The sequence below is a fragment of the Rattus norvegicus genome, chromosome 20 (assembly GCF_021556685.1).
Source record: "Rattus norvegicus strain SHRSP/BbbUtx chromosome 20, alternate assembly SHRSP_T2T, whole genome shotgun sequence".
Classification (NCBI taxonomy): domain Eukaryota; kingdom Metazoa; phylum Chordata; class Mammalia; order Rodentia; family Muridae; genus Rattus; species Rattus norvegicus.
The window spans coordinates 56,933,310-56,960,061 of record NC_141553.1 but is presented as its reverse complement, the minus strand read 5'-3'; the positions used below and the strand labels follow the sequence as shown (position 1 = coordinate 56,960,061).

The 26,752-nt window shown below is 37.6% G+C and overlaps 1 protein-coding gene across 10 annotated transcripts in view; it reads right to left on the bottom strand.

The window, feature by feature from the left end:
- Positions 1–26,752, bottom strand: part of Ascc3 (activating signal cointegrator 1 complex subunit 3) — a 280,053-nt gene that overhangs the window by 152,495 nt on the left and 100,806 nt on the right. For all 10 annotated transcript variants that reach the window (XR_015644791.1, XM_087597565.1, XM_087597567.1 and 7 more), the window contains 1 exon segment: positions 7,629–7,763. Coding sequence is in view for 9 of the 10 variants with exons in the window: in XM_087597565.1 (XP_087453691.1) it covers positions 7,629–7,763 (135 nt within the window). In the remaining variant the exon portion in view is untranslated.

Below are 26,752 nucleotides of genomic sequence, written 5' to 3'. Positions count from 1 at the left end.
AGGGTCAGGAGAGGGTAAGGTACGGGAGCGCCCATAGAGGCAAAGGGGAGGGAGGAGAGGGCAGAAGTGGGATGGGGTGTGTATGGAGGGGTAACTGCGAAGTGGGATATCATCTGAGGTGTAAACAAATGTAATGATTAATTTTAAAAAAGGAAAAATTATTGTAATAAATTAATGGAATACAATAGAGAATCAGAAAAAAGGAAGGGAATTTAGACTACAATCAGAAAAGGAGAACAAATAAAAATAAAGCAATTACTAAGTATTTAGAATCTAAGTACTGCAGGCCAATGAGAAAGACAAAAACACAAACTACTTAAAATATAAAAAAAACCTATGACAAAGGCATGTGTGCAAAGCTCTCTGTCTTTGCACTGTAGCCGATATGAGAGAAGGCATAGAAACTGAGTCAAATAAAAATGAGCATTTCTATATTAAATCTTAAACCAACAGGGACAAACCCAAGGATTATATAGGAAAAAACCTTGGAATTATTGGAGTTATTTTCAGAGAGATGAAATAGTGAGACAAACTTTTAAATCATTTGAGACATCACGGAGGAAACAGGCATCCTCTTTCTATAACATACACACTGAAGTTAAAGATTTTCCACATGGAAAATAATCATGAATAAAAAGTAAAAACATCTGATTTTATATGCAATTTAATATGCCAAGGACATGGACCATTTAAAGAAAATAAATATAAATGGCTAAGTTAGAAAATGCTCAGTTTCTTATACACATAACAAAACACCAAACAACAACAACAACAACAACAACAACAACAACAACAACAACGAGAAGTAACAGAGACTAAGACGTGGCTCAGTTGATTGAATGCTTCCCTAGCAGGAGGAAGCACCTTTTCTATCTTCCAACTAGGTGTGGTGGCACCTTCTGAAATCCCAGCACACTCTAAGTAGAGACAGGGGTATAAAAAAATTCAAGGTCATTTTTGATTATTCAGGAAGTTAGAGATCAGCCTGACGCAAGTGAGTCCTTGTCCCAAAACTGTAGAATGAAGGGCTGGCAAGAGGACTCAACTCAGCAGTTACAGGCTCTTATCAACCAGCCTGACTGCTTGACTTTCATTCCTGGATCCACATAGTGGAAGGAGAGAATAGACTGTAGCAAATTATCCTCAGGTATCCATGCTAATATACATTTTTCTCTACTAATTTATTATTGACCTTAGAGCATGACAGTGTCTAGTGATAGCAAGGTGCCGTTAAAGTTAGAGCTTTTTGAGGAACACACTCATTAGTGGTAATGTGGGATGACTCGACAAACTTCTAAATGAATTCCTTTTTTCCCCACCTTCCTAAATGAATTCTGAGCTGAAGGAAAATGCACTTCTTCTTTGGGTCCTACAGCATCTTGACTTCTCTAGATATTTATATCATTCATGTTCTCTTCTCTTTCACACATGCATAATTAGCCAACTGTAAATTCTACTCAGCCTCTCCTGAAGTTACCACAAAATATATCACTTCTGCCTTGAAAAATAAACGAGACTATGTTTTCCTTCAAATGTCTCATATTTTCCTTTATCTGTAGTCTCTTCTTCTTGGAATGTCTTAGTCTTACTATAATCTTGAAATTCAAGACTACTAGCATAATCTACTTCTCTTCTTTGTGTGCAATGAACTGCTTGCCACTTTCTTTAAATGCAATTTACGATATTTTGTTTGATAGCTTTGTATTTACTCATTTATTTCTAAATTCTGTGTGAAATTACCAAAGTCACAAGGGCAGAAGCCCTACCCTTGCCAGTCTCTCTTAGAGTGATATTTAGTGATATGTTCACAAGTGATCAACAGGATTAGTTGCTGTTAATTAATTCTAATACACTCAAATAGTTATTAATCTTCTAGTACTTATTTCTTTTATATGTTTGGATGTTTTGATTGCATATATGTATGTGTGCCATGTGCACTTCTGGTGCCCTAATGGGTCAGAGGAGAGTATCAATCCCCTGGAACTGGAGTTACGGGTGGTTGTGAATCACCATGTAGGTGCTGGGAACCACTCTTAACCACTGATCATCTCCTTAGCTCCTAAAGTCATTACAAAGTAACTGTGAAGACTTGTCCAGACTTCCCTTTGGGATCCCTCCAAAGCTGTATATTTTGCTTTTACTCTGCAGTGTTCCCAGATTTAAGATATTAGATATAAAGGTTATATATAAAAAGAGACTTTAAACTACTACCTTATTTTAGAACACTGAATGAACCAGTGCTTCTGACAATCACGAGCATGTCCAAACCTCGAATTATCTTCAAAATGTTTAAGTTTAAAAAAAAGTTTAAGTTTTCGTTTTTGTTTTTAATTTGTTTAATATGCTTGTGTCTGGACACATGTTTAGCTTTTTGTTTCTTTTTTTACAACTTACTAGTGATAAAAATAATTAGTTTTATCTAGCTAGCTTTTTTCTACTCCAACTTGTTTGCCTGTTTTATTTCTGCTTTTTCTGATATGCTTGCTAGAAATATCATGTTTAGTTTGTTATGGAATTATTAAGCATATACATGATACGGATATAATACTCTGCTGTGGCTGTGACTATTATTTTCCCAAACTGTTTACTGCTTTACAGTTCATTGTTTTGTGGATCTGCTTTTAATTTAAATCCTGTTGCAACCTTCATCCTTTTAAGTTATTTTTCTCTTTACTTCTTTCAAAGGTTTTACAGCGATCATTTTACATCAAGTAAACTAATATCAAATTTTATTTTAAATGAAAAACCCAAGATACAAATGTTCTTGCAACTGTGTGCAATACTAAATAGTATTTAGAGGACTATGTTATAGTGGGTAGGTGAATTAAAATGCAGATTTAATTAGCCTTTATTCTATATGGGATTACTGTCAAGCTTCCAAGACCCAACTAAGTGGGCAGTGATTTTTTTTTAAAGTAAATTTCTATAATTTTATCTTTAAAAATACTAAAAATAGACAAAAATCCCTTTTGTTATCTTTCTACATGGTTGTAATAGTAGAATTACTATATTAACTGGCATCACAAAAAAAAGGCTGGTGATACCTGGCTGAAAGACATCAATTTAAGGAGATGATATTTTGCATATGCATAAAGTAAAAACTAAGGGAAAGGGGGGCATTTTATTTCTAATCTTTCTTTACTAGTCAGAAATTTAAAAAAATTTCTATTATTATGTGGCAACAGGGACAGATGAATGAAGATGTAAGAACAAAAGTAAAGCCATTAATACTATTGTTACATTAATACTATTGTTACATTAATACACTGTTACACAGTTTGTAACAATGCTCAGTCAAGTTCAGCTGCTACTACTTCAGCAAACACTAAGAAAACAGAGTTTACTGTTTACGAAAGAAAATAAAGTTATAAAATGATTCTCTAAATTAGCTATCAGGTACATGTTACTCTACTTTGTTCAAAAGAAACTTCTGGTTAGTATCTTCTTCAGTTTTTTTCATATGATGGGCCATTTTCAACTAAGAGAAATATTCATATTGGTATATGTTAAAAAGAAAAACAAAACAAGAAACATGGTCTCCAATCAGTGACTGTAAAAGAAAGTAGTCAATAAAGAAGTGGTTAGAAATACTAAATCTAGTGCTAGAATATTTAAAGCATGTATGTAAATGAAAAAGGTTTGTCTCTAAAAAAAGTCAAGATCTTGTATAAGAAAAACTCTGATGATTCTAAAAAACTCATTTATTTTCAAATGAAAAACACAATTAAAACCAATGGTTTAATAATGAAAATACTTGCCTCCCTAATGTTTTTTACTTCTACAAATACAAGTGTCAACTCTTTCATGAAGTATATTTCTGGCTAAACAGTGTCTTTGTGGGGGAATAGCTTCAGGGTTAACTGGATATATATTGTTTATTATCCTTTTGGGGGAGACAAGATGGTTTCGTTCTGGGTTTTACTTTTCATACTAGAATAGTCATATAAAATAAAAGTATAAAGAAGTGCTTCTGAAGAGGAGAGGGCTCAGCAGCCATGAGCACTATCACTTTTCCAGAGCACAGGTGTTCAATACCCAGAACCCGATGATGGATCACAACCATTTGTGTTTGTTTCAGCAGACCAGACACTTTCTTCGGCCCTCTGCAGGCACTCCATACATGCAGTACACAGATACATATAAATGTAAACTAAATTACTTTTGTTTTGTTTTGTTTGTTTTTGATTTTTGAGAAAGGATGTCTCTACGTAGTCTGGGCTGTCCTAGAATTTACTATGTCAGTCAGCTTGTCCTCAGACACATGAAGATCCACCTGCCTCTGCCTCTCAGGTGCTTGGATTAAAGGCATGTACCTACCACCATGCTCAGCCCCTAAACTGAACTTTAAAAAGTGCTTTTAAGGGCTGGGGAGATGGCTCAGTGGATAAGAGCAGTGACTGCTCTTCCAGAGGTCCTGAGTTCAAATCCCAGCAACCACATTGTGGATCAGAACCATCTGTAATGGGCATGTCTGAAGTCAGCGACTCTTCTGGTGCGTCTGAAGTCAGCGACAGTGTACTCACATACATGAAATAAATAAATAAATCTTTAAAACAAAAGGTGCTTTTAAAGGCATGAGGTAAATCATAAACTGGAAGAAAGAGTTAGTTAGGATTAGAGGTTAGGGTTAGGGTTAAGGAGTCGCTCTTGTGAAGAAGAGATAAGAGAGGTGGGACCAGTCAGTCAGGGAGAGAGAAAGGAGGGAGAAACATAAGAGAACCTAAGAGTCACTGACAATGTGTGCTCTCTGCTTCAGGGGACAAGAGTCTTTAAAATTCAATACAATGACACCAATCAAATGAGAAAATTAAAACCAAAGCAATTATCATGCTGCTTTTGTTTTAGGACTGAAAGTACAGAGTAATTGTGGTGCACCTACAACTAAATTCATGAAGGACTCAGAGCAGCACACAGGGCAATGTTCCTCCAAGAGGAAGAATAAATAAAGGCATTCATTCTTTCCCCCAACAAACCCAATAACCACTGAGTCAGGGTGAACATGCAGACATCACAAAGCTGCTTTAACGTATAATAAAACGACTAAGGACCTGTGTCGGTTTCCCTGAACTAAATTTTCAAATTCTCACTATTATTTCTTTTTCAGACTAGGTATCTGTGAATGACTAACTGCTCACTGTAAGAATGTTTCATGCTGTATGTAGTAGGTATGGACTATCCACAAGAGAAGCAGCTCTGAGGACCGAGAGCTGGGAAGAAGTGAAAAGTACACAGGGTGGCTCTCAAGTCTTGGCTCTCAAACATAATGGAGTTCATTATTTATTTCTAAAGAAATAAAACAAGACATTGCCTTTCAAAGAGTCTCACAAGTTCACGATTGATAAATAACTCAAAAGACCCCCCACAAACTACACAATAAATGTTACATAGCAGGGTATTTTAAAAAGAGGTAAAATCTTTGGATATATATGGCTCAAAAGTGAAAGAATCTGATGTACAAAACAAGTGTCAGGTGATGGGAGTTAAAATTTAAACCTTTAAAAGACAATGGTGACATCCACATTGTCAGAATGGGAAAATACCCTTGACTGAGGCAGGACAAGTGAAACATGTCACTGAAGTGGAAACTATGAGAGACGTGTGCTCACTCAGTGTGAAGGCTGTTCTTGGTTGCCAACAAGACTATACCTGGAATTAAGAAAAACCCAAGTTGCTTAGTACACCTGTAAGGGGATTTTCTGAAGTAAATCAGTTGAAATAGGAAGGCCCACATCTAATGCAGATATGTGAGGTGGCAAAATACAACTTTAATCTAGATCTTTTGAGACAGGGAGATACAGCTTTAATGGTAGCCACACCCTCAGCTGGCAGTCTATATAAATAAAGGACAGGAAGAAGGAAGCTGGCTCTCTCTTTGCTTTGCTCTTGCCTTACTCTCCTAGAAAGTTCATTCTTTCACTGGTATCAAAGCCTACTTCTTTGGGATTCCATTATACACTGAAAACTAGCTGAGACATCCAGCTACTTGGTCTGATTATTAGACTTTCCACTGTTAGACAGTCTTTCATAGATTAGTTAGACCACAGTCGCTAAGCCACTCCAATAAATATATATAAAGAGAGACATTCTATTGGTTCAACAAGTCTAATAAATTCTCTCTCTCTCTCTCTCTCTCTCTCTCTCTCTCTCTCTCTCTCTCTCTCTCTCTCCCTCCCTCTCCCTCTCCCTCTCCCTCTCCCTCTCTTCTAGAAACCCCTGACTAAGGGATACACTAAGGCATATATAAAGTGCATAGCATTAGGTTTGTAAGCATGTAGACATTAAGCAGTCTGTTAAACCTTGTCACAAATACATTTGGATATAATTACTCTATACCTATTAAAATCTTATAAGAAACAAAAGTGTTTAGTAATCTTTATTATACCTATCTGGTCTATAGCAGCAAGAGAAAACAGTTATAAACAATAAAGGGATAGTACTGGGTGTGCTGTAAAAAGGTTAAGAATCACAGAAGTGCCTGACAACAAGGCCACGCTTTGCCTATTCTTGATCAAAACTGTTAGTAAATTGACATTTAAGAAAATCTGCTAAAAAAAAAAAATCCATAAGACACTGTTGCTATTCAAATCATTTAGAGCAGTACTTTTAAATTGTAATGGGGCACAAAAAATTTGAATTGCACGAAGAGCAGATTTTGATCTGGAAACCAGAGGCTTTGTTTTCTTAACAAGAATGCAAATGGCCCCACTAATTTGAAAGTACTTTGCAAATACAAGAAGCAGTGAGACATTATTCTCAGTGTCCCTTTACATTCCTAATGACTTTATATTTAGGTAGGCTATATTTGACAATGTTAACTTTAGAGAGAAAGTTACAAAATTCTAATTTATCAAATTTTAAAATAATAATAAACCCAATAAATGTTAAAATATTGTATAAATGCAAACTCACTTCATAGCTAAACTATATTTTAAAAGGTAGAAATAAATACATCAGTTAAACAAATGATAAAGGGATTTATTCAGACCCTTTAAAAGATAACTGAGACCCTGTCTCAAAAACAAAAACAAAACAAACAAAAAACCAAAAAGCGAACCAATGAAACCAGAAACCAACCAGCAAAACAACAAAACAAAAACCAAAACAGAACAAAAACATTAGTCAGGAGAATAAAAACAAGGTATTTATGTGTAGAAAAATATCCCAATGAAATCCTTTACTTCGATGTGTGCTAGCTAGTGTTGTGCCAACTTGAAACACATCCTAGAGTTATCTGAAACGAGGGAACCGAAATGGAGAAAATGCCTCCACAAAAGGCTGTAAGGCATTTTCTTAATTACTCATTGATGAGGATGGGCCTAGCCCATTGTGGCTGTTCCTATCCCTGGGATGGTACTGGGTACTATAAGAAAGTAATATGAACAAGCGAGGGGAAGCAATCCAGTAAGCAGCACCTCTCCTTGGTTCTGCATCAGCTCCTACCTCCAGGTTCCTGCCCTGTGTGATTTCCTGCCCTGACTTCCTTTGGTATCGAACAGACAGCCCTGTGGAAGTGTGAGCTGAATAAACCCTTTCCTGTCTACCTTGTTTTTTTGTCACAGCAAGTGAAACCCTAACTAAGACAATATGTTAACTCACGTGCACTGGTTCCTGTGTATCCTGGTACTCACCTGTTTCAATGCATGCCCATACTCTGGTCCTTGGGTGGGGAGAAAACAGGAGATCTGGCCACTGTTTTTTGCTCTCTCTATTAGAGACATAGCTGTCCTTACAGTGGCATTTCGAGCATGTACAAATACCATCACCTAAAATGATGAAAAGAAAGTTATTTAAACATTTCAATGTTTTTATGATGAAACTTAATAGTAACCTTGAACCATCAAATAAAAATTATTAAAGTTTCAAAAGAAAATCTTCAATTTCTGAATTAGCCAACATTTAATTGAAAAAAAAATACACGAAAAGGACTTGTTAAAATTCATCAACATGACTTCTTCATTATAGATCCATGAAGTGATTTACATGCTGATGAATGTGTTCGGTAAAACCTGGAGTGCACTTGTACACTTCTCTTGACGGCACCACTCATTATGATTTTACTCATGGAGGAAAGGTCATCTGTCTATATGAAACATTGATGTGATTTTATCATAGTCTCAGCCTGCCATACTTTTCTGCTCCTTGACTTTCATAAGGGGATGTTTATGATTATATTCTGGGGTTATAACATATTGCTTTGTTTTACAAGTATGGACAACTGAATTTTGCCTGGAACTGAATTTGGACATGGACTTTCAAACAATGCTAGAATGGTTAAATGATACATATTACTGTAGACTGGTGGAACACATTTTGCATTGTGATGTGGGTAAAGACTTAAGCCTGGAATAAAAGTGCTATAGTTTTGACATTAACACTCTCTGAAGGCCTAAGATTTAAGGGGTCAGCTTACAGGTTGGTACTACTGCATGCTAACTAACACTGTGAGGGGTGAGACTAGGGGACTTGTTAGGACATAGGTAGACTCTCACAGGGGAAAGCAGAACTCTGGTCTTGTCTCTTTTCTTTTTGCTTGCCAGTTTACATGAGGTGAACACTTGATTTACCATCTACTCCCCACTTCTGCCTTACCACAGCATCAGAAATAACAATTCCTACTAAACAAAGACACAGAAATACCCATGCCTACAATCTCAACACTGTGCAAAGGATAACTCTTTGTTCTTCAATGATTTTTTTTTTGCTCAGATATATTAGTTAAAATTTTCATTATTAAAAAGTCTATACTATTCAAAATGACTAAGAGTTCAATATAATCCTTAATAACAGGTTTTTTTCAGAACTAGAAAAAATGTCTAAACATTATATTGAAATATAAAAGACATGAAACTACCAAAGCAAACTTGCAACAAAAATGGTGAAACTGGAAGCATTATACTAGCAATTTAAGAGGAACAAAACCAGAAGGTTGGGTGGCACTAGATTATAAACATGTAGAGAAGGAGACGAGAAACAGAGAGCAGAGACCTAGTGTGTGATGGAGGAAAATACTAGATGGCTGTCTCCTGACTGAAGACCACCAGGTTATGTAATCCTTTACCACTATGTAAGTGGTTAAAAATAGACAGTTCTGAAAGAAGAAATAGAAAGACCACCATAGAATGATCCAACTATCACTAGTCACTGAGGAATTAACAGAATAAATTACACCCTACCCACTGAGGATCACTCCTCAAAACAACAACAACAAAACAACAACAACCACAAAACCAACAAAGACTGGTAATACAGGTGGAGGAGAGACATCTGCACCCTTTTGGCAGTAATGGAAATCAATAGAGAAGAGGAAAGTTATGTCTACCACCTATTATTAAGCAATGTCTAGTGACTCACACCTGGAACCCCAGCACTAAAAAGGCTGAGACAAACAGTTTGTGAGCTGGATGCTAACTCAGTGGATAGAGTGGGTCAGGCCAACCAGAGCACATAGGAAAATCCTTCCTCAAAACCTAAACAAATCCTAAAATCATCTACCATCAGTTCAGTGAGTGTATCTTGAAATTTAAAACTTTATTTATATTTAAACTGACTTATTAATTTTTATGTATGTGTGTTCTGCCTGCACTTATATTTGGCATGAGTTGTGTGCCCAGTGCCTATGTAGGCTAGAAGAGGGCATCAGATTCCACTGAAGTGGAGTTAAAGATGGTTGTGAGCCATGTGGTCCTGGGAATTGGATCCTAGTCATCTAGAAGAGTGTTCTGTGGTCTAACTACTGAGTTATCTTCCCATCCCCATCAGTGAACGTAAGTAAATTACTCATCACATCACAGAGAGTTATATGTCCACATTTATAATACTATTTGCAATTAACCTTCATGTTTATGGGGGTTTGAATGTGAATGGCACCATAATAGACTCGCATATTAGAATGCTGGGTCCCCAGTTGGAGAAACTATTTAAAAATTAGAGATATGGCATTATGGGAGGAGTGCTACCTCTGGGGGTGGACGTTGAGGTTTCAAAGGTTCATGTCATTACCAGTTAGTTCCCTTTGCCTCTCACAGAGAAGAATGTCAGCTTTCAATACTGCTCCATTGTAAGGACTGCCTGCCTGCCACCAGGGTCCCCACTGTGATGGTCATGAACTCTCACATACTGAAACTGTGACCAAGTCCTCAATAAACTCTTGTAGTTTGAAGCGGTTGCCTTGGTCACAGTGTCTCTTCATAGCAATGGAGACATAAGATAATGCCTATACGTAATAATGTAATGAAAATGTGGTACACATGTGTGAATGTACTGACATGCAGGAGGATATTACTCAGGCACAAAAAGAAGGAAATCCTATTTTCTGAAGCAAAATAGAACTGGGGAACATAAAACTAGGTGAAAGAGATTACAGAAGAACACAAGGACCATGTTCTCTCCCCTTTGTGTAAGCTAGATCTCATTCATCTCTGTACTGGAAGGGTATTAAAGTTGGGAAGAATGGTGCTAGTAAGGAGAGAATGAATAGAACGGCTGCTGACAGTGTGCAGGTGTTATGTGTCTGGTAGAATAAACTTCATCCTACTATGTGCAATGAGGCTTTCATAAAAATATCCCAAAAGCTGTTAGCCTTTTCTGCAGTACATATTTACGTCAGAAGATGAGGTGTCCACTGGTGTGCGGCTCTAGGTGCAGGTCTTCCGCTCCACTCCAGATCACTGTGTCTGTTTTATGGCAACCCTAAGGAGTTTTTCTACTACAGCTTTGTCGTACAACTTGAATCTGAAATGGAAATCCCTCCAGCACCTCTTCTATTATTCAGGATTTTTTCTTTTTAAAGTATCCTGGGCTTTCTGTCCTTCCATAAGAACTTTAAGATTTTTCTTTTCCAATTTCTATGAATTGGGTTGATATTTTGATGGGGATTGCATTGCATCTGTAGACTGTTTTTAATAAAATGACAATTTTTTTAAAACTATATTAACCCTATTGAGCCATGAACACAAGTAAGTCTTTTTATCTTCTGATATTTCTTCTCTTTCTTTAATGTCTTAAAGTTATTATACAAGTCTTTGACTTGCACGGTTTTCTATCTATATGGACGGACACATACACACACACACACACACACACACACACACATACACACACACACACACATACACACACCCTTGAAAGGTACTAGTCCCTGATTTCTTTCCCAGGCTATTAAATTTTGGCATTAATCTTGCATCCTGCTACTTTTGTGCAAGTACTTACAATGTCTAATCTCCTTGGCTGAGTCCTTTGTTTTGTTTTTTTAAGATATAAAACCATATCATCTCGAAATAAGGATACTTTGATTTTCTCCTTTCCTATTTGTATTCCATTGATCTCCCTCTGTGGTTTTACTGTTCTAGTTAAGGCTATACATATTATATAAATAGGTTTTGAGTAGTTATCCTCTCCTGATCCCGAGTTTAATAGAAATGTTTGGAGTTTCTTACAAAGAACTAAAAAAAGTGAACAGCAAGAAAACAAATAATCTAATTACAAATGAGACAGAACTAAACAGAGTTCTCAAAAGATGAAACACCAATAGTGGAGAGACACTAAAAATATGTCAAGATTTTTAGGCTAAAGGGAAAATAAGCTACTTTGAGATTCTTACACTAGGCAGAGTAGACAATATTTAAAAAAAAAAATGACAGTGGATGCTGTAAATGGAGACCACATCCTATGTCCAAAGATTTTCAGACAAAAATTTTACCTATATAACACATAAATTCAATGTAATTGCTATCAAAATCCCCACAGCATTTTTCTTTTGTAGAAAAAGTAAAACTCTCTCTAAATTCTTAGGGAATATCATTTTGGTAAAAACAAAATAAACCCAAACAAAACCAACCAAAAAGCTTAGAATATGGAGTAGGCAGAATCCCATTTTGTGAACTTGAAACTTACTACATAATAGAAAGCCTATGGTTACTAGGATGAAGACAGAAGTACAAATAAATAGGGTAAGAATGAAAGCCAACAGAGTAAACATGCATCTTTGTGTGTGTGTGTGTGTGTGTGTGTGTGTGTGTGTGTGTGTGTGTGTGTGTGTGCCTGTGTAAGTACAAATGGAGGCCAAAAGTCAACATTTGATGTCAGCCTCAACAGGTTCTCCACTCTATCTATCTATCTATCTATCTATCTATCTATCTATCTATCTATCTATCTATCTATCTATCTATCTATGAGACGCCCTGACGCTCACTGGTTTGCATGGGTCTTCTGTCTCTGCACTTCCACTCCACAGTGCTGGTGTGACATATAGTACTTCCTGTAGCTTTTTAATGGACTCTGGGAATCCAAGTTCAGGAGCAAATGCTTATGCAGCAAGCACTTTATCCTCAGGTTCCCAGATATTTACTTTTTGACAGATTAGCATTTTCTTCAGAAAGACAACTTTGCATATACAGTCTTTTGGCCTCAAGTAGCAACATAAGAATGGACTTTCAGTATGGTATAATTTCTATTAAAATAGAATCCACAAAGCCTGTGTTGGGTTTTTTTATTTTGTCTAAAACCCTTTTCTTTACTTTAGTTTAATTTGAACTGCCTTGTTTTGTTTAACCATGTCTGACAAGAAACTTAGTCATACCTACTACTGTATCCATTCCTTCATGGGGAGGCATCCTTTTTTCTTTTTTTAAAATCAGAGAGGAGTTGATTATTAACAAGTCTATACCCTGATGCCCCCTTCCCAAGCCCCATCCCTGTATCCCATCTCCACAAGAATGGCCCCACTACCACCTCACACCATGAGACCTCTAAACTACTTGGGGCCTCCAGGCTCTTGAGGGTTAGGTGTGTCTTCTCTGACTGAATCCAGACCCAGAAGTCCTCTGCTGTATATGTGTTGAGGGCCTATTATCAGCTGGTGTGTGCTGCCTGCTTGGGGATCCACTTTCTGAGAGATCTCAGGGTCCAGGTTAATTGAGACTGCTGGCCCTCCTACAGGGTCATCCTCCTCTGCTTCTTCTGCCCTTTCCCTAATTCAACTACAGGGCTCAGCAGCTTCTGTTCACTGGTTGGGTGTAAATATCTGCATTTGAGTCTTTCAGTTGCTTGTTGGGTCTTTCAGAGGGCAGTCAGGATAGGCCTCTTTTTTTGAGTGCTCCATAGCCTCAGTAATAGTGTCAGGCCCTGGGGCCTCCCCTTGAGCTGGATCCCACTTTGGGCCTTCTTTTCCACAGTTTCTTCTCCATATTTGTCCCTGCAGCTCTTTTAGAAAGGAACAATTCTGGGTCAGAGTTATGACTATGGGATGGCAACCCCATCCCTCACTTGATGCCCCGTCTTTCTGCTGGAAGTGGTGGGCTCTCTAAGTTCCTGTAGGGCATTCATCTACTCAACTCCCCCATCCCCACCCCTCTGCGTGAGTCCTGAGAGTCTCTCACCTCCCAGGTCTCTGGTACATTCTGGAGGGTCCCTACAACTCCTACTTCCTGCAGTTGCCTGTTTCCTTTCTTTCTGCTGGCCATTGGGGCTTCAACCCTTTTCTAAACAGAGAATTTATAACAGAGGAATCTTGAATGGCTGAGAAGCACTTAGAGAAATGTTCAAATCTTTAGTGATCAGGGAAATGCAAACCAAAATGACCCTGAAATTCCACCTTACACCAATCAGAATGGCTAAGATCAAAACCTCAGGTAACAGCACATGTTGGTAAGGATGTGGAGAAAGAGGAACACTCCTCCATTGTTGGTGGGATTGCAAACTGGTAAAAACACTCTGGAAATCAATCTAGAGATTCCTCAGAAAACTGGAAACAGATCTACCTGAAGACCCAGCTACGCTGGTCTTGAACATATACCCAAAAGATGATCCACCATACCACCAGGGCACGTGTTCCACTATGTTCACAGCAGCCTTATTTGTGATAGCCAGAAGCTGGAAACAGCCCCGATGTACCAGGACAGAAGAATGGATACAGAAAATGTAGTTCATTTACACAATGGAATACTACTCAGTTATTAAGAACGAGGATATCCTGAGTTTTGCAGGCAAATGGATAGAACTGGAAAATATCATCCTGAGTGAGGTAATTCAGACCCAAAAAGGCATGTATGGTATATACTCACTAGTAAATAGATATTAGCCAAAAAAAGCACAGAATTCCCAGGATCCAATCCATGGAATTCAAAAAGGAAAAAGGTTGTCCACTTGGGAGGGAGAAGAAAGCAATCACAGGCTGGGGAAGGGAAGGAGGGTCCCGGATGGTAAAGGGGACAAGGAAGGAATGAGGGGAACATAAGGTATGGAAGACATCCTTTTCATATAGCACAAAGGAGATGGATAAAGACCATTGAATATCCAGGATCAATAATGGTGACATGTCCACTAGCAATGGAAGACTGGCAATGGAACCACTACTAAAGTTGATTTCCTCTGTTTACTCTCTATATGTGTAAAGCATTAGCTCAACTGTGTTGTGTTCTCCTAACTCTGATGCAATAAATGCACATACTATTACTTCTGATGATGATGATGATGATGATGATGATGATGATGATGATGATGATGATGATGATAGACAGACAATAGTTGCCATTTGCTTGAATGCTTCCAGGGAGAAAGAACAGTCTTTTCAATAAAGAGTGCTAGGAAAACAAAGACTACATACAAAAATGTGAAATTGTATTCTTACATTGTACCATCTACAAAATATCTGAGATGAAAAAAGACCTAAATTTAAGAGCTAAACCTATGCAATTCATAGAGGAAAACAGAAAAATAGAAGCAACCTTCCATGTTCTCAAACTTGGCACTAGTTTTCTAAATATAATAATAAAAACAAGCAATACAAGAGAAACAGAAACACTGAACAGTAAGTTAAGGACTCTGTGCATCAAAAAGACCATCAACGAGTGAAAGGAGAGCCCACAGAATGGCAGACACATTTGCAATTCATGTGTGTGGTAACAGTTGTAAGACGTAGCAAGATGAAAACTCAATCGGGCTTAGAGGTATTGAAAAACCATTTCTGGAAGATGGTATACTGTACAAATGGCCAATAAGCAAGGAAAAGATGCTTTGCATCATTATTTCTGGGGTTTGAAGAGGAGATCAAAAGCTATTTCATAGAAACTGGAATAGCTGTGCTTTTACAAAGCAATAGCAAGAGGGTCACCAAGGAAATGGAGAAATTTCCAGGACTGATTTGAACTGTACTATTCTGTTTAGCCATGTGGGTCATGAAAACTCTCACACTGCTATGGGAAATATAAACAGGCACAGCTTTTGTCAAAAGCCTATTCATTTCCTGATACACTAAACATAATTACCATCAAATGCACTTCCTTCCTAGGTAAATATGCAAAAGAAGGAAAAATGAATATCCCAATGGAAATTTAGATGCAAATGTTTTCATATGTTTTTCCTCGAGAATGGCCCAGAGGTATAAATAATACTAATGTCCATCAATACATAAACATATAATAAAACAGCATCTACACGCCACAAGTTATTATATATGCTACAACAGGGGAAAGTAAAATAAACCAGACATAAAAAGATAAATATTACTCCATGTATGTGAAAAAGTCTGGAATTCATCCAGACAGAAAGCAAAAGGTTCTGAGCTTCGAAGAAATGCAAATGTGGAAATCAATCTCCTTTTTGAATTTCAGTTTTCATATATCACATGTATTATTATCATAACTTCTAGGGACAAACGTGAGGGTCTCAAAGGTTATGGAATGAATCTAATCTACCTATAATGGTTAATTTCATGAAGACCAAACAAACAAACAAAAAAATCAGTTCTAAAATTCCAAGTACCTGGATCACAGCTTTATGAAAGACATCAAATATAACTAATATTTGAAAAGTAAGTTCTATTCTATAATACCTTCTAAATTCTTGCCACAGCATAAGCTTCAAATATTTAATTCATTGCTCAACCTAGGTCAAAACAAAAGAGGATAATAAACACAATAGTGAAGCCTTTGTTATAAAATAGTATAACAAAAAATATTTTACTGATCTCTAAAGTAGCCAAATTTCGGATACTTTGTTACTGACAGCAATATCTATTGTGCAGAACAAAGTAAGGAAAATTAACTATCACAATACCTATGTAAATAGAATTCATCAAAGCGCTATTGGATAAAAATTTCTTTTCTATACTGGATTTGGAAGTCTATTATATTGGAACACTATAAAAACTAGTCTGATTTCAAGAAAATCACAAAACAAAATGAATTTCTAAGATATCTTTGAATATGTTTATTTTCATTCTTAAAAAAAGCACTATTAGCAAACGCAAGGTCCTGGGTTCGGTCCCCAGCTCCGGAAAAAAAAGAAAAAAAGAAGAAAAGAAGAAAAGAAAAAAAGAAAAAAAGCACTATGATTTTTAAACATTCAAGCAGAATTTTCTCAAATAATAAATGCACAGTAGGTCTTTACTGAAAAGTAAACTTGTCTTTCTTTTTTAATATTTATTTATTAATTATTTATTTAATATATGTGATTACACTGTCTCTGTCTTTAGACACACAAGAAGAGGACATCAGATTCCATTAGAGATGGTTTTGAGCCACCATGTGTTTGCCAGGAATTGAACTCAGGACCTCTAGAAGAGAAGTCCTTGCTCTTAACCACTGGGCCATCTCTCCTGCCCCTAGAATTTGTATTTCTAATTAGGTGAGAAGATATACATTCTTAGTCAGCCTTATGTATTTGATTTCTCAGGCAGGAATATTTTATCCAAATCAATTCAATGTTTGAAAACCTAAAACTTAAAACAAATGCAAATGAGCTACTCTTCCTTCTCCAGACTATATCAGCAAACACACACTTATGCATTGGCAAGACGCATAGAAAGTACAGCTCAAAAGGACAGAGGCACGGCAAAGACTTTGTAGTGTGAAGCTGCAAAAGTGAGGATGACAGCATACACACATATACCAGCATGCATACACATACTCAAGCACACCACATACATACACATGGAGAAAAAGGAATAAATACCCTCCACATGCCTATCTCTGAAGTTGTCAGAAAATAACTGAATACACCTCATGGAATAGTGTTGCACGAGTCACATAAGGGAGCATGCCTTGCTACTCTTTCTTTTCATATCAGTTCACTTACTTGCCTATCATAGGAAGGTACTAATCATCAGTCAATACTACCAACACTGAAGGAAATCTAGTACTAGTACTCCCCTTAAGAAGCATCCTTTGTACAAATGAGAAAACTACACAGTTTATTAAGAAATTGCTAATATAAAACTTTGAGATAATAATAGAGTATTCTTACACACTGTATATGAGAAAACTTCAGATGACACCACACATTGGCAAGAGTGTGGAGAAAGAGGAACACTCCTCCATTGCTGATGGGATTGCAAACTGGTACAACCACTCTGGAAATCAATTTGGAGGTCCTCAGAAAATTGGAAATAGATCTCCCTGAAGACCCAGCTACACCAGTCTTGGGCATATACCCAAAAGATGCTCCACCATGCCACAGGGGCACATGTTCCACTATGTTCACAGTGGCCTTATTTGTGGTAGCCAGAAGCTGGAAACAACCCCAATGTTCTACCACAGATGATTGGATACAGAAAATGTGGTTCTTTTACACAATGGAATACTACCTCAGCTATTAAGAAAGAGGACATGCTGAGTTTTGCAAGCAAATGGATGAAACTAGAGAATATCCTGAGTGAGGTAACTCAGACCCAAAAGGATATGCATGGTATTTTCTCACTAATAAGTGGACATTAGCCAAAAAGAAAAAGTACAGAATACCCAAGATACAGTCCACAGAACTCAAAAAGGTCAACAGCTGAAGGGCCCAAGTGAGGGTGCCTCAGTCCCACTTACGAGCAAGAAGAAAGCAACCACAAGAGGGGAGGAAGGGAGGAATCTGGGAGAGAAAGGGGGTGGGATCAGGGGTTGGGGAAGAGGGGAACATGGTCTGGCATTGGGTCAGGGAAAGAACTGAAGCCCTGAGGATTAGCAGAATGAATGGGAACAGACAACCTCTGGAGGAAGGAGGTTGGGAGAACCCTCCAGAATGTACCAGACACCTGGGAGGTGAGAGACTGTCAGGACTCAAAGAGAGGCTAGATGAGATGCCCTGCAGTGGGGAGAAATAACTTGCAGAGCCTACCTCCAAGAAAAAGACAGGGCATCAAGTGAGGGATGGGGTTGGTATTCCACAGTCAAAACTCGGACCCATAATTGTTCCTGTTTAAAAGAATTACAGGGACAAATATGGAGAAGAGCCCAAGGAAAAGAAGGTCAAGTGACAGGACCAAAGGGGGATCCAGCTCAGGGGAGGTCCCAAGGCCTGACACCATTACTGAGGCTATGGAGCATTCACAAAAAGGGACCTATCATGGCTGCCTTCAAAAAGACCCAACACGTTGCTGAAAGAGTCAGATGCAGATATGTGCACCCAACCAATGGACAGAAGCTGATGACCCCTCTCGTTGAATTAGGGAAAAGCCGGAGGAAGCCGAGGAGAAGGGTGAGCCTGTAAAGGGACCAGCAGTATCAATTAACTTGGACCCCCTGAGATCTCTCAGACACTGGATCACCAACCAGGCAGCACACACTGGCTGATATAAAGCCCCCAACACAGACACAGGAAAGGACTCCCAGGTCTGGGTTCAGTCAGAGAATATGAACCTAACACTCAAAGAGACTGGAGGCCCAGGGAGTTTAGAGGTCTGGTGGTGTGGGGAGTGGGGACATCCTTGTGGAAACTGGGAGGGAATGGGAGGGTATAGGATGTGGAACAGTCAGAAGGTGGACCAGGAGGAAAATAAAATCTGGAGTGTAAACAAACAAACAAACAAATAAATGAAAGAAAATCTTTTAAAAATGTAAATTGATAAAAGCATTAAAAAATTACTCAAGAGCTTAAGAAATAAAAGTAACGTAAAGTTACCTGAGGTACAAATGTTAATTATAAAGAAGCTATTTCAGATCTTCAATACAGAGAAGTAAGATAACGCAACACATTAGGTGTAATAGTAGTAAGAGAAATACACATACTGAAGCATCTCAAGTGGGACCTGCAGATATTTCATTGTCTCACACGCTCTGAGGGAGCTTCAGGATGCAGAGAAACTAGACAATCTTCAATATTCATACAATGAAAAAGTATCTTTAAGAAGCTTCTCTCTATAGCCTTTAGGATAATACTTCATGAGATCATGGAGAACAAAGAAAGCAGCATCCAAAATCATATACAAGTAAATCATTTTAAAGTCAAAAGCATCATAGATGCCTGAACATGGAGAAGGAAAGCTTTCGTAGACAAAGAAGTCAGTCATTGCTAATATCCACAAGGAAAGTCAGTGCATGGAACTTTTTTTGATTGTATATTAATGAACCGGAGAAACAATGTTAAGCAACAAGGTAGCTCAATCAATTGTGTGGTCAGGGAAGGCTAGTTAGGATCTCCACATCCATGTAAAAAGCCAGGCCAGGCATGGCTGAATACTCCTATAATCCCAGCCAGGGTAGGCAGTGGTGGATTGATGTGAAAGTATCAATTATTTTCCCATTCTGTAAGTTACACAGGAGGAGAACTGATCTGGACAGCAAACCTTGACAAATCTCTAACTCCGAGGTCTCAAAAAGAATAGTAAGAACAACTGAGAAAGACATCTGATTCCAACTTCTGTAGTCCCATGTGTACACACACACACACACACACACACACACACACAAATAGCCTCCAAAATCATTCTCTTCAGACAGAAAATCCATCTAGTTATTCATCAATTTTAAGAGATTTTTTTAAATAACTCAAAATAAAAGCAGGTGTAAAACAATGAAGGAAAAGAAAATAAGATGCACATACACAGTAACTAAAGACTGGTATTTACTTTTAACCCATCGCGTGCACATATATAGTAAATAAAGACTGGTGTTCAATTTTAACCCATCGTGTGCACATACACAGTAAATAAAGACTGGTGTTCAATTTTAACCCATCGCGTGCACATACACAGTAAATAAAGACTGGTGTTCAATTTTAACCCATCGCGTGCACATACACAGTAAATAAAGACTGGTGTTTAATTTTAACCCATCGCTAAAGTTCTTGAATCCTATTTAACAAAGTCTTTTCCTCTGTCAAATAGGAGTAGATTTTTGGATAAAACGCTTCAAAATAAGGATCTGACTTTATTTTTGTAATTTGATGAGGAAATATCATTTATTAAATATATTATAATTGTGGGATGTTCCTAATTTGTCTTCCTATCATTGTAACAAAGTTTGTAAAAAAAGAAAATCTCAAAAGAATTAAGGCATCAATTATTTTCCCATTCTGCAAGTTACACAGGAGGAGGTGAATTATTAAGAGGAACAATAAAGCTATACTTGCATTTGGTAACACAAAGAAAAGCTTACAAATGAGACGTCTCATTAGTTTGAGCAGATGGATCAAAATTAAAGGCTGAATCGCCAACTTTTAATTTCCCAGTAGCCAAGAAGAGCTTGAAGTCCTGCAGAGTAGGAATGTCGAAAATCAACGGGAAAAGGTTTTCTCCATCTGTCAGAACACATGCCTGAGTGGAACACAACTGCCTCCTACCGTTGTCAATGCTTTTACGGCACAGCGACACAGAAAGTCTATTAAGTACATGAATGCACACATACTTAGATGACTGGGGTACTGAAGCCACAGAATAAAGCATGGACAGGGAGTATCAGCACGGGGGATCTTCTCTTTTCTAATTTACTCAAACAGGAAAATTTAAGAAGAAAATGTTAATTATTTAGCAGGAACACCTCTTTGTTGCCTAAGAGTCATCGACCTTAAAAAAAAAAAAACTGCCTCAGTTTCTACCTTAATACTGATCTGAAACGTAACTGCTTAATAAAATCAAAGTGCTGAGAGAAACCAAACCACCATACAATCTCAAATACAGGAAACAAATCAAGTTAGATGTATTCAATGCAGTGTGGTTTGTTTGTTTGTTTCTCACTATTGCCTTAAACTTGGAAATGCAGGAAGCATGAGGTTGACACAGGAACATCAATTAGTTACCTTGGCCTAGAAAAGATTGGCTAACATACCTATTACTACTGCATAATAACTGACAAGTTACACTTACAGGGAAAAATACAATTAAAATTTAGATGTTTCCTTACTAACAAAAGTATATTCATTGAATAAGTAGCTGGCTGTTCAATGATGTGCTCGTGTGAAGTGAGATCTGTCAGAGCTCCAGGAACAAATCTCACAATATAACAATATATACCGATCCATAAATAAATCCACAACCTATAACTTACTATACTTACACACACAACCAAAGTTTTATGTAGAAAGTTTCTCAGAAAAATAAAAGCACATACAGTTACACTTTTCAATCAGGGGAAGTGGGAAGAATTGATTAATGTGTTTGTCCACTTTTTAGAAAATGTTGAACTACAGGTTCTTCATTTTTCACAGACAGACATATCCAAACTCACGAATTTAAAACTATCATTTGGAGTTTCATACACAGACAGCTGGAGACAACAGAGACACTAACTTCAACCTTAACCATGAGTAAAAAACAGATTTAGTAACTCTACTTAACAGCAACTGTACTGTACTATTCTTTGCTGACCTTCTGAAATTACTGATGTAACAGTGTACAGTCAAGGTGTCTCTTAAGGAAAAAGGACTAAAATGACAAGCCAAGCATTGTAATGGAATCGAGTATTGCTGAACCTGTGAAACTCCAGCTTCCAAAATAAAAGGCTTTCTTTTTTTTATTTTTTATTTTTTTATTAACTTGAGTATTTCTTATATACATTTCGAGTGTTATTCCCTTTCCCGGTTTCCGGGCAAACATCCCCCACCCCACCCTCCCCCCATTGCCGCCCTCCCCCCAACAGTCTAGTTCACTGGGGGTTCAGTCTTAGCAGGACCCAGGGCTTCCCCTTCCACTGGTGCTCTTACTAGGATATTCATTGCTACCTATGAGGTCAGAGTCCAGGGTCAGTCCATGTATAGTCTTTAGGTAGTGGCTTAGTCCCTGGAAGCTCTGGTTGCTTGGCATTGTTGTACATATGGGGTCTCGAGCCCCTTCAAGATCTTCCAGTTCTTTCTCTGATTCCTTCAACGGGGGTCCTATTCTCAGTTCAGTGGTTTGCTGCTGGCATTCGCCTCTGTATTTGCTGTATTCTGGCTGTGTCTCTCAGGAGCGATCTACATCCGGCTCCTGTCGGTCTGCACTTCTTTGCTTCATCCATCTTGTCTAATTGGGTGGCTGTATATGTATGGGCCACATGTGGGGCAGGCTCTGAATGGGTGTTCCTTCAGTCTCTGTTTTAATCTTTGCCTCTCTCTTCCCTGCCAAGGGTATTCTTGTTCCCCTTTTAAAGAAGGAGTGAAGCATTCACATTTTGATCATCCGTCTTGAGTTTCATTTGTTCTAGGCATCTAGGGTAATTCAAGCATTTGGGCTAATAGCCACTTATCAATGAGTGCATACCATGTATGTCTTTCTGTGATTGGGTTAGCTCACTCAGGATGATACTTTCCAGTTCCAACCATTTGCCTACGAATTTCATAAAGTCATTGTTTTTGATAGCTGAGTAATATTCCATTGTGTAGATGTACCACATTTTCTGTATCCATTCCTCTATTGAAGGGCATCTGGGTTCTTTCCAGCTTCTGGCTATTATAAATAAGGCTGCGTTGAACATAGTGGAGCACGTGTCTTTTTTATATGTTGGGGCATCTTTTGGGTATATGCCCAAGAGAGGTATAGCTGGATCCTCAGGCAGTTCAATGTCCAATTTTCTGAGGAACCTCCAGACTGATTTCCAGAATGGTTGTACCAGTCTGCAACCCCACCAACAATGGAGGAGTGTTCCTCTTTCTCCGCATCCTCGCCAGCATCTGCTGTCACCTGAGTTTTTGATCTTAGCCATTCTCACTGGTGTGAGGTGAAATCTCAGGGTTGTTTTGATTTGCATTTCCCTTATATCATTTCTTTAGGTGTTTCTCAGCCATTCGGCATTCCTCAGCTGTGAATTGTTTGTTTAGCTCTGAACCCCATTTTTTTTTTTTGGTTCTTTTTTTTTTTTTTTTTCCGGAGCTGGGGACCGAACCCAGGGCCTTGCGCTTCCTAGGTAAGCGCTCTACCACTGAGCTAAATCCCCAACCCCTCTGAACCCCATTTTTTAATAGGGTTATTTGTCTCCCTGCGGTCTAACTTCTTGAGTTCTTTGTATATTTTGGATATAAGGCCTCTATCTGTTGTAGGATTGTTGAAGATCTTTTCCCAATCTGTTGGTTGCCGTTTTGTCCTAACCACCGTGTCCTTTGCCTTACAGAAGCTTTGCAGTTTTATGAGATCCCATTTGTCGATTCTTGATCTTAGAGCATAAGCCATTGGTGTTTTGTTCAGGAAATTTTTTCCAGTGCCCATGTGTTCCAGATGCTTCCCTAGTTTTTCTTCTATTAGTTTGAGTGTGTCTGGTTTGATGTGGAGGTCCTTGATCCACTTGGACTTAAGCTTTGTACAGGGTGATAAGCATGGATCGATCTGCATTCTTCTACATGTTGACCTCCAGTTGAGCCAGCACCATTTGCTGAAAATGCTCTTTTTTCCATTGGATGGTTTTGGCTCCTTTGTGAAAAATCAAGTGACCATAGGTGTGTGGGTTCATTTCTGGGTCTTCAATTCTGTTCCATTGGTCTATCTGTCTGTCTCTGTACCAATACCATGCAGTTTTTATCACTATTGCTCTGTAATACTGCTTGAGTTCAGGGATAGTGATTCCCCCTGAAGTCCTTTTATTGTTGAGGATAGTTTAAGCTATCCTGGGTTTTTTGTTATTCCAGATGAATTTGCAAATTATTCTGTCTAACTCTTTGAAGAATTGGATTGGTATTTTGATGGGGATTGCATTGAATCTGTAGATCGCTTTTGGTAAAATGGCCATTTTTACTATATTAATCCTGCCAATCCATGAGCATGGGAGATCTTTCCATCTTCTGAGGTCTTCTTCAATTTCTTTCTTCAGTGTCTTGAAGTTCTTATTGTACAGATCTTTTACTTACTTGGTTAAAGTTACACCGAGGTACTTTATATTATTTGGGTCTATTATGAAGGGTGTCGTTTCCCTAATTTCTTTCTCGGCTTGTTTCTCTTTTGTGTAGAGGAAGGCTACTGATTTATTTGAGTTAATTTTATACCCAGCCACTTTGCTGAAGTTGTTTATCAGCTTTAGTAGTTCTCTGGTGGAACTTTTGGGATCACTTAAATAAACTATCATATCATCTGCAAATAGTGATATTTTGTCTTCTTCTTTTCCGATCTGTATCCCCTTGACCTCTTTTTGTTGTCTGATTGCTCTGGCTAGAACTTCAAGAACTATATTGAATATGTAGGGAGAGTGTGGGCAGCCTTGTCTAGTCCCTGATTTTAGTGGGATTGCTTCAAGTTTCTCTCCATTTAGTTTAATGTTAGCAACTGGTTTGCTGTATATGGCTTTTACTATGTTTAGGTATGGGCCTTGAATTCCTATTGTTTCCAGGACTTTTATCATGAAGGAGTGTTGAATTTTGTCAAATGCTTTCTCAGCATCTAATGAAATGATCATGTGGTTTTGTTCTTTCAGTTTGTTTATATTACTCTTATACCTAAACCACACAAAGGCTTGCTTTCTAAATACCCACAGTGCAACCCTCAGTGTAGCCACACTGCAGTGGCATTCAGCATTCAGCTGCCAGTTCTCAAGCTAAGTCATCACAGATCAACTTACAAATACAAGAATTAAATGGACAAATCCTTTTAAAAGACAGATACAATGAAAAATTTGCTTTGGGCACTTTCCTCATTGGTATTCCTATAGTATAGAAAACACAAAGAAGTGAAAAGAATGGAGCTCTCCAGTTATGTTACAAAAGAACCCTCAGCTGTATTCTGACTGGTTTAATGTAAGAAGCTATAATCTTCCCAGGAGAATGTCTATAATATGAAAGCACTGGCTTCAAGGCAAATGTCAACCAACGGGAAAAGTTCCAGTGTATTCCTATTTCTGGTCTTCTTCACGCTACTAGCAACAGACTGTCTACAAGGACAAGAAAATCACAATCAAATTGCAATTAGGGCAAAGTTTATGAAGATGCGTGTCATAGCAAATCTTTCTCAGTATGTCTCTCCTACTGAACAAAATTCTGTAGGAACACTGCACAAAACATACTAAAAACAATATGCAGATTGAAGACTTTAGGTAGGACATACATTTAATGTTATTATTTTTATTTATGGGCCTGTCATATTTTTTCAACAATTAAAACACAGTAGATTAAAAGATCAAGAAAAATTACAGGGAATTTAAGGTCATGAGATGAACTAAAAATGTGAACATACAGATGAATACAAGCAAGTCTGTAGTAAATAGTGATTATTTTAAGTCCTTGTATATAGATGTGTTTATATGCATATACATATACATACATATATATACATACATATACATATATATATATATATGCATATAAACATGCCAAAGGATCGCAAAGTCACAGGCTGAAACAAAAAATTTGGAGGAAGCATTTTCTAATAAAAGTGAGTAAATGTCCAAACCAAAGTCTAAGAGTACAGTACGCAATGCACCAGGAGAAAATACTTGCCAATCGAAAGGAAAAAAAATTCTTATAACAGCACTTTGTCTTATATGCCATAAAACTGAAAAAAAATTAAGTGGAAAGAAAATGTTACATCACAACCTTACATCAACATTCCTTAAAGGGAATTTCATTCTTCTTTAAGTTTCAGGATCTTTTACACCTCAGGTTTGTGGTTACCACAAAAAGTCTCTATTTATTTGGAAAACACAAGGTCCAACCAAGATGACAAATTGTAGTAGTTCTTCTGATTCCATTTTAGGGAATGGATTAATAAAAACTTATGCAGAAAAGTAGCAAGAAAATAAATGAAAATATAATGATTAAATTATCAATAAAGGAAATAGTTAATAATTGAGAATTAGCTATTGAGCTAATTAACTTAATAATTATGCCAATTCATCTTCATAGTCAAACTGATTAGACTTGGAATCACCGTGATTCACACATCTTGGATGTCACATTCAGAGATGTTTAAAGTGTAGTGGGAAGATCTACCCCAGATGTTGGAGGGAACTATCCTATGCTCTAAGACTCTCTGAATAAAAGAGGAGAAAGGAGAAAGCCAGAAAACTATGACCCTTTCTCATCCTCTGTTCCCTGGTTGATAATGTGAATGAACCAAATACCTCTGCCATATCTTTGATATTACGGACTGCATTCCTTCGAGCTTTCTGACAGAAAAATATCCTTCTATCCTTGTTGCATTTAGTTAGGTATTTACCTGTCCCATCTCACTATGAGATCGATAAGTAATAGAACAAGGTGGAATGTTATCAACAGAAACTTCTGTACATCAGTTACAGTGCTATTCTTAATTAGCTATATGCTCTGGAAAAACTGCTTAATACATACGAGGCTCATTTTTCCCTGTATCAAAAAGAAGTATTTAGGTACACTGTCAGATTAAAAGTCTAAGTAGATTGGCATGGCATCTGAAAATTAGAACTGAAGTAGACTTTCTCTTTCCTGCAAACAATGAAGCTGCGAAAACCATGTAGATACATTTAGAATCTTTATTATTCTTTAAGCATGAGTGCACAACATTTATAATTACAATTTAATAATGGGCTGTCACTGATAATAAAATTATCCTGCAAGTATGAAAGAATGAAAGACTAGTAGAAGCTAGGGAGATGGCTTGGTGATGAAAGCTCTCGTTTGGTAA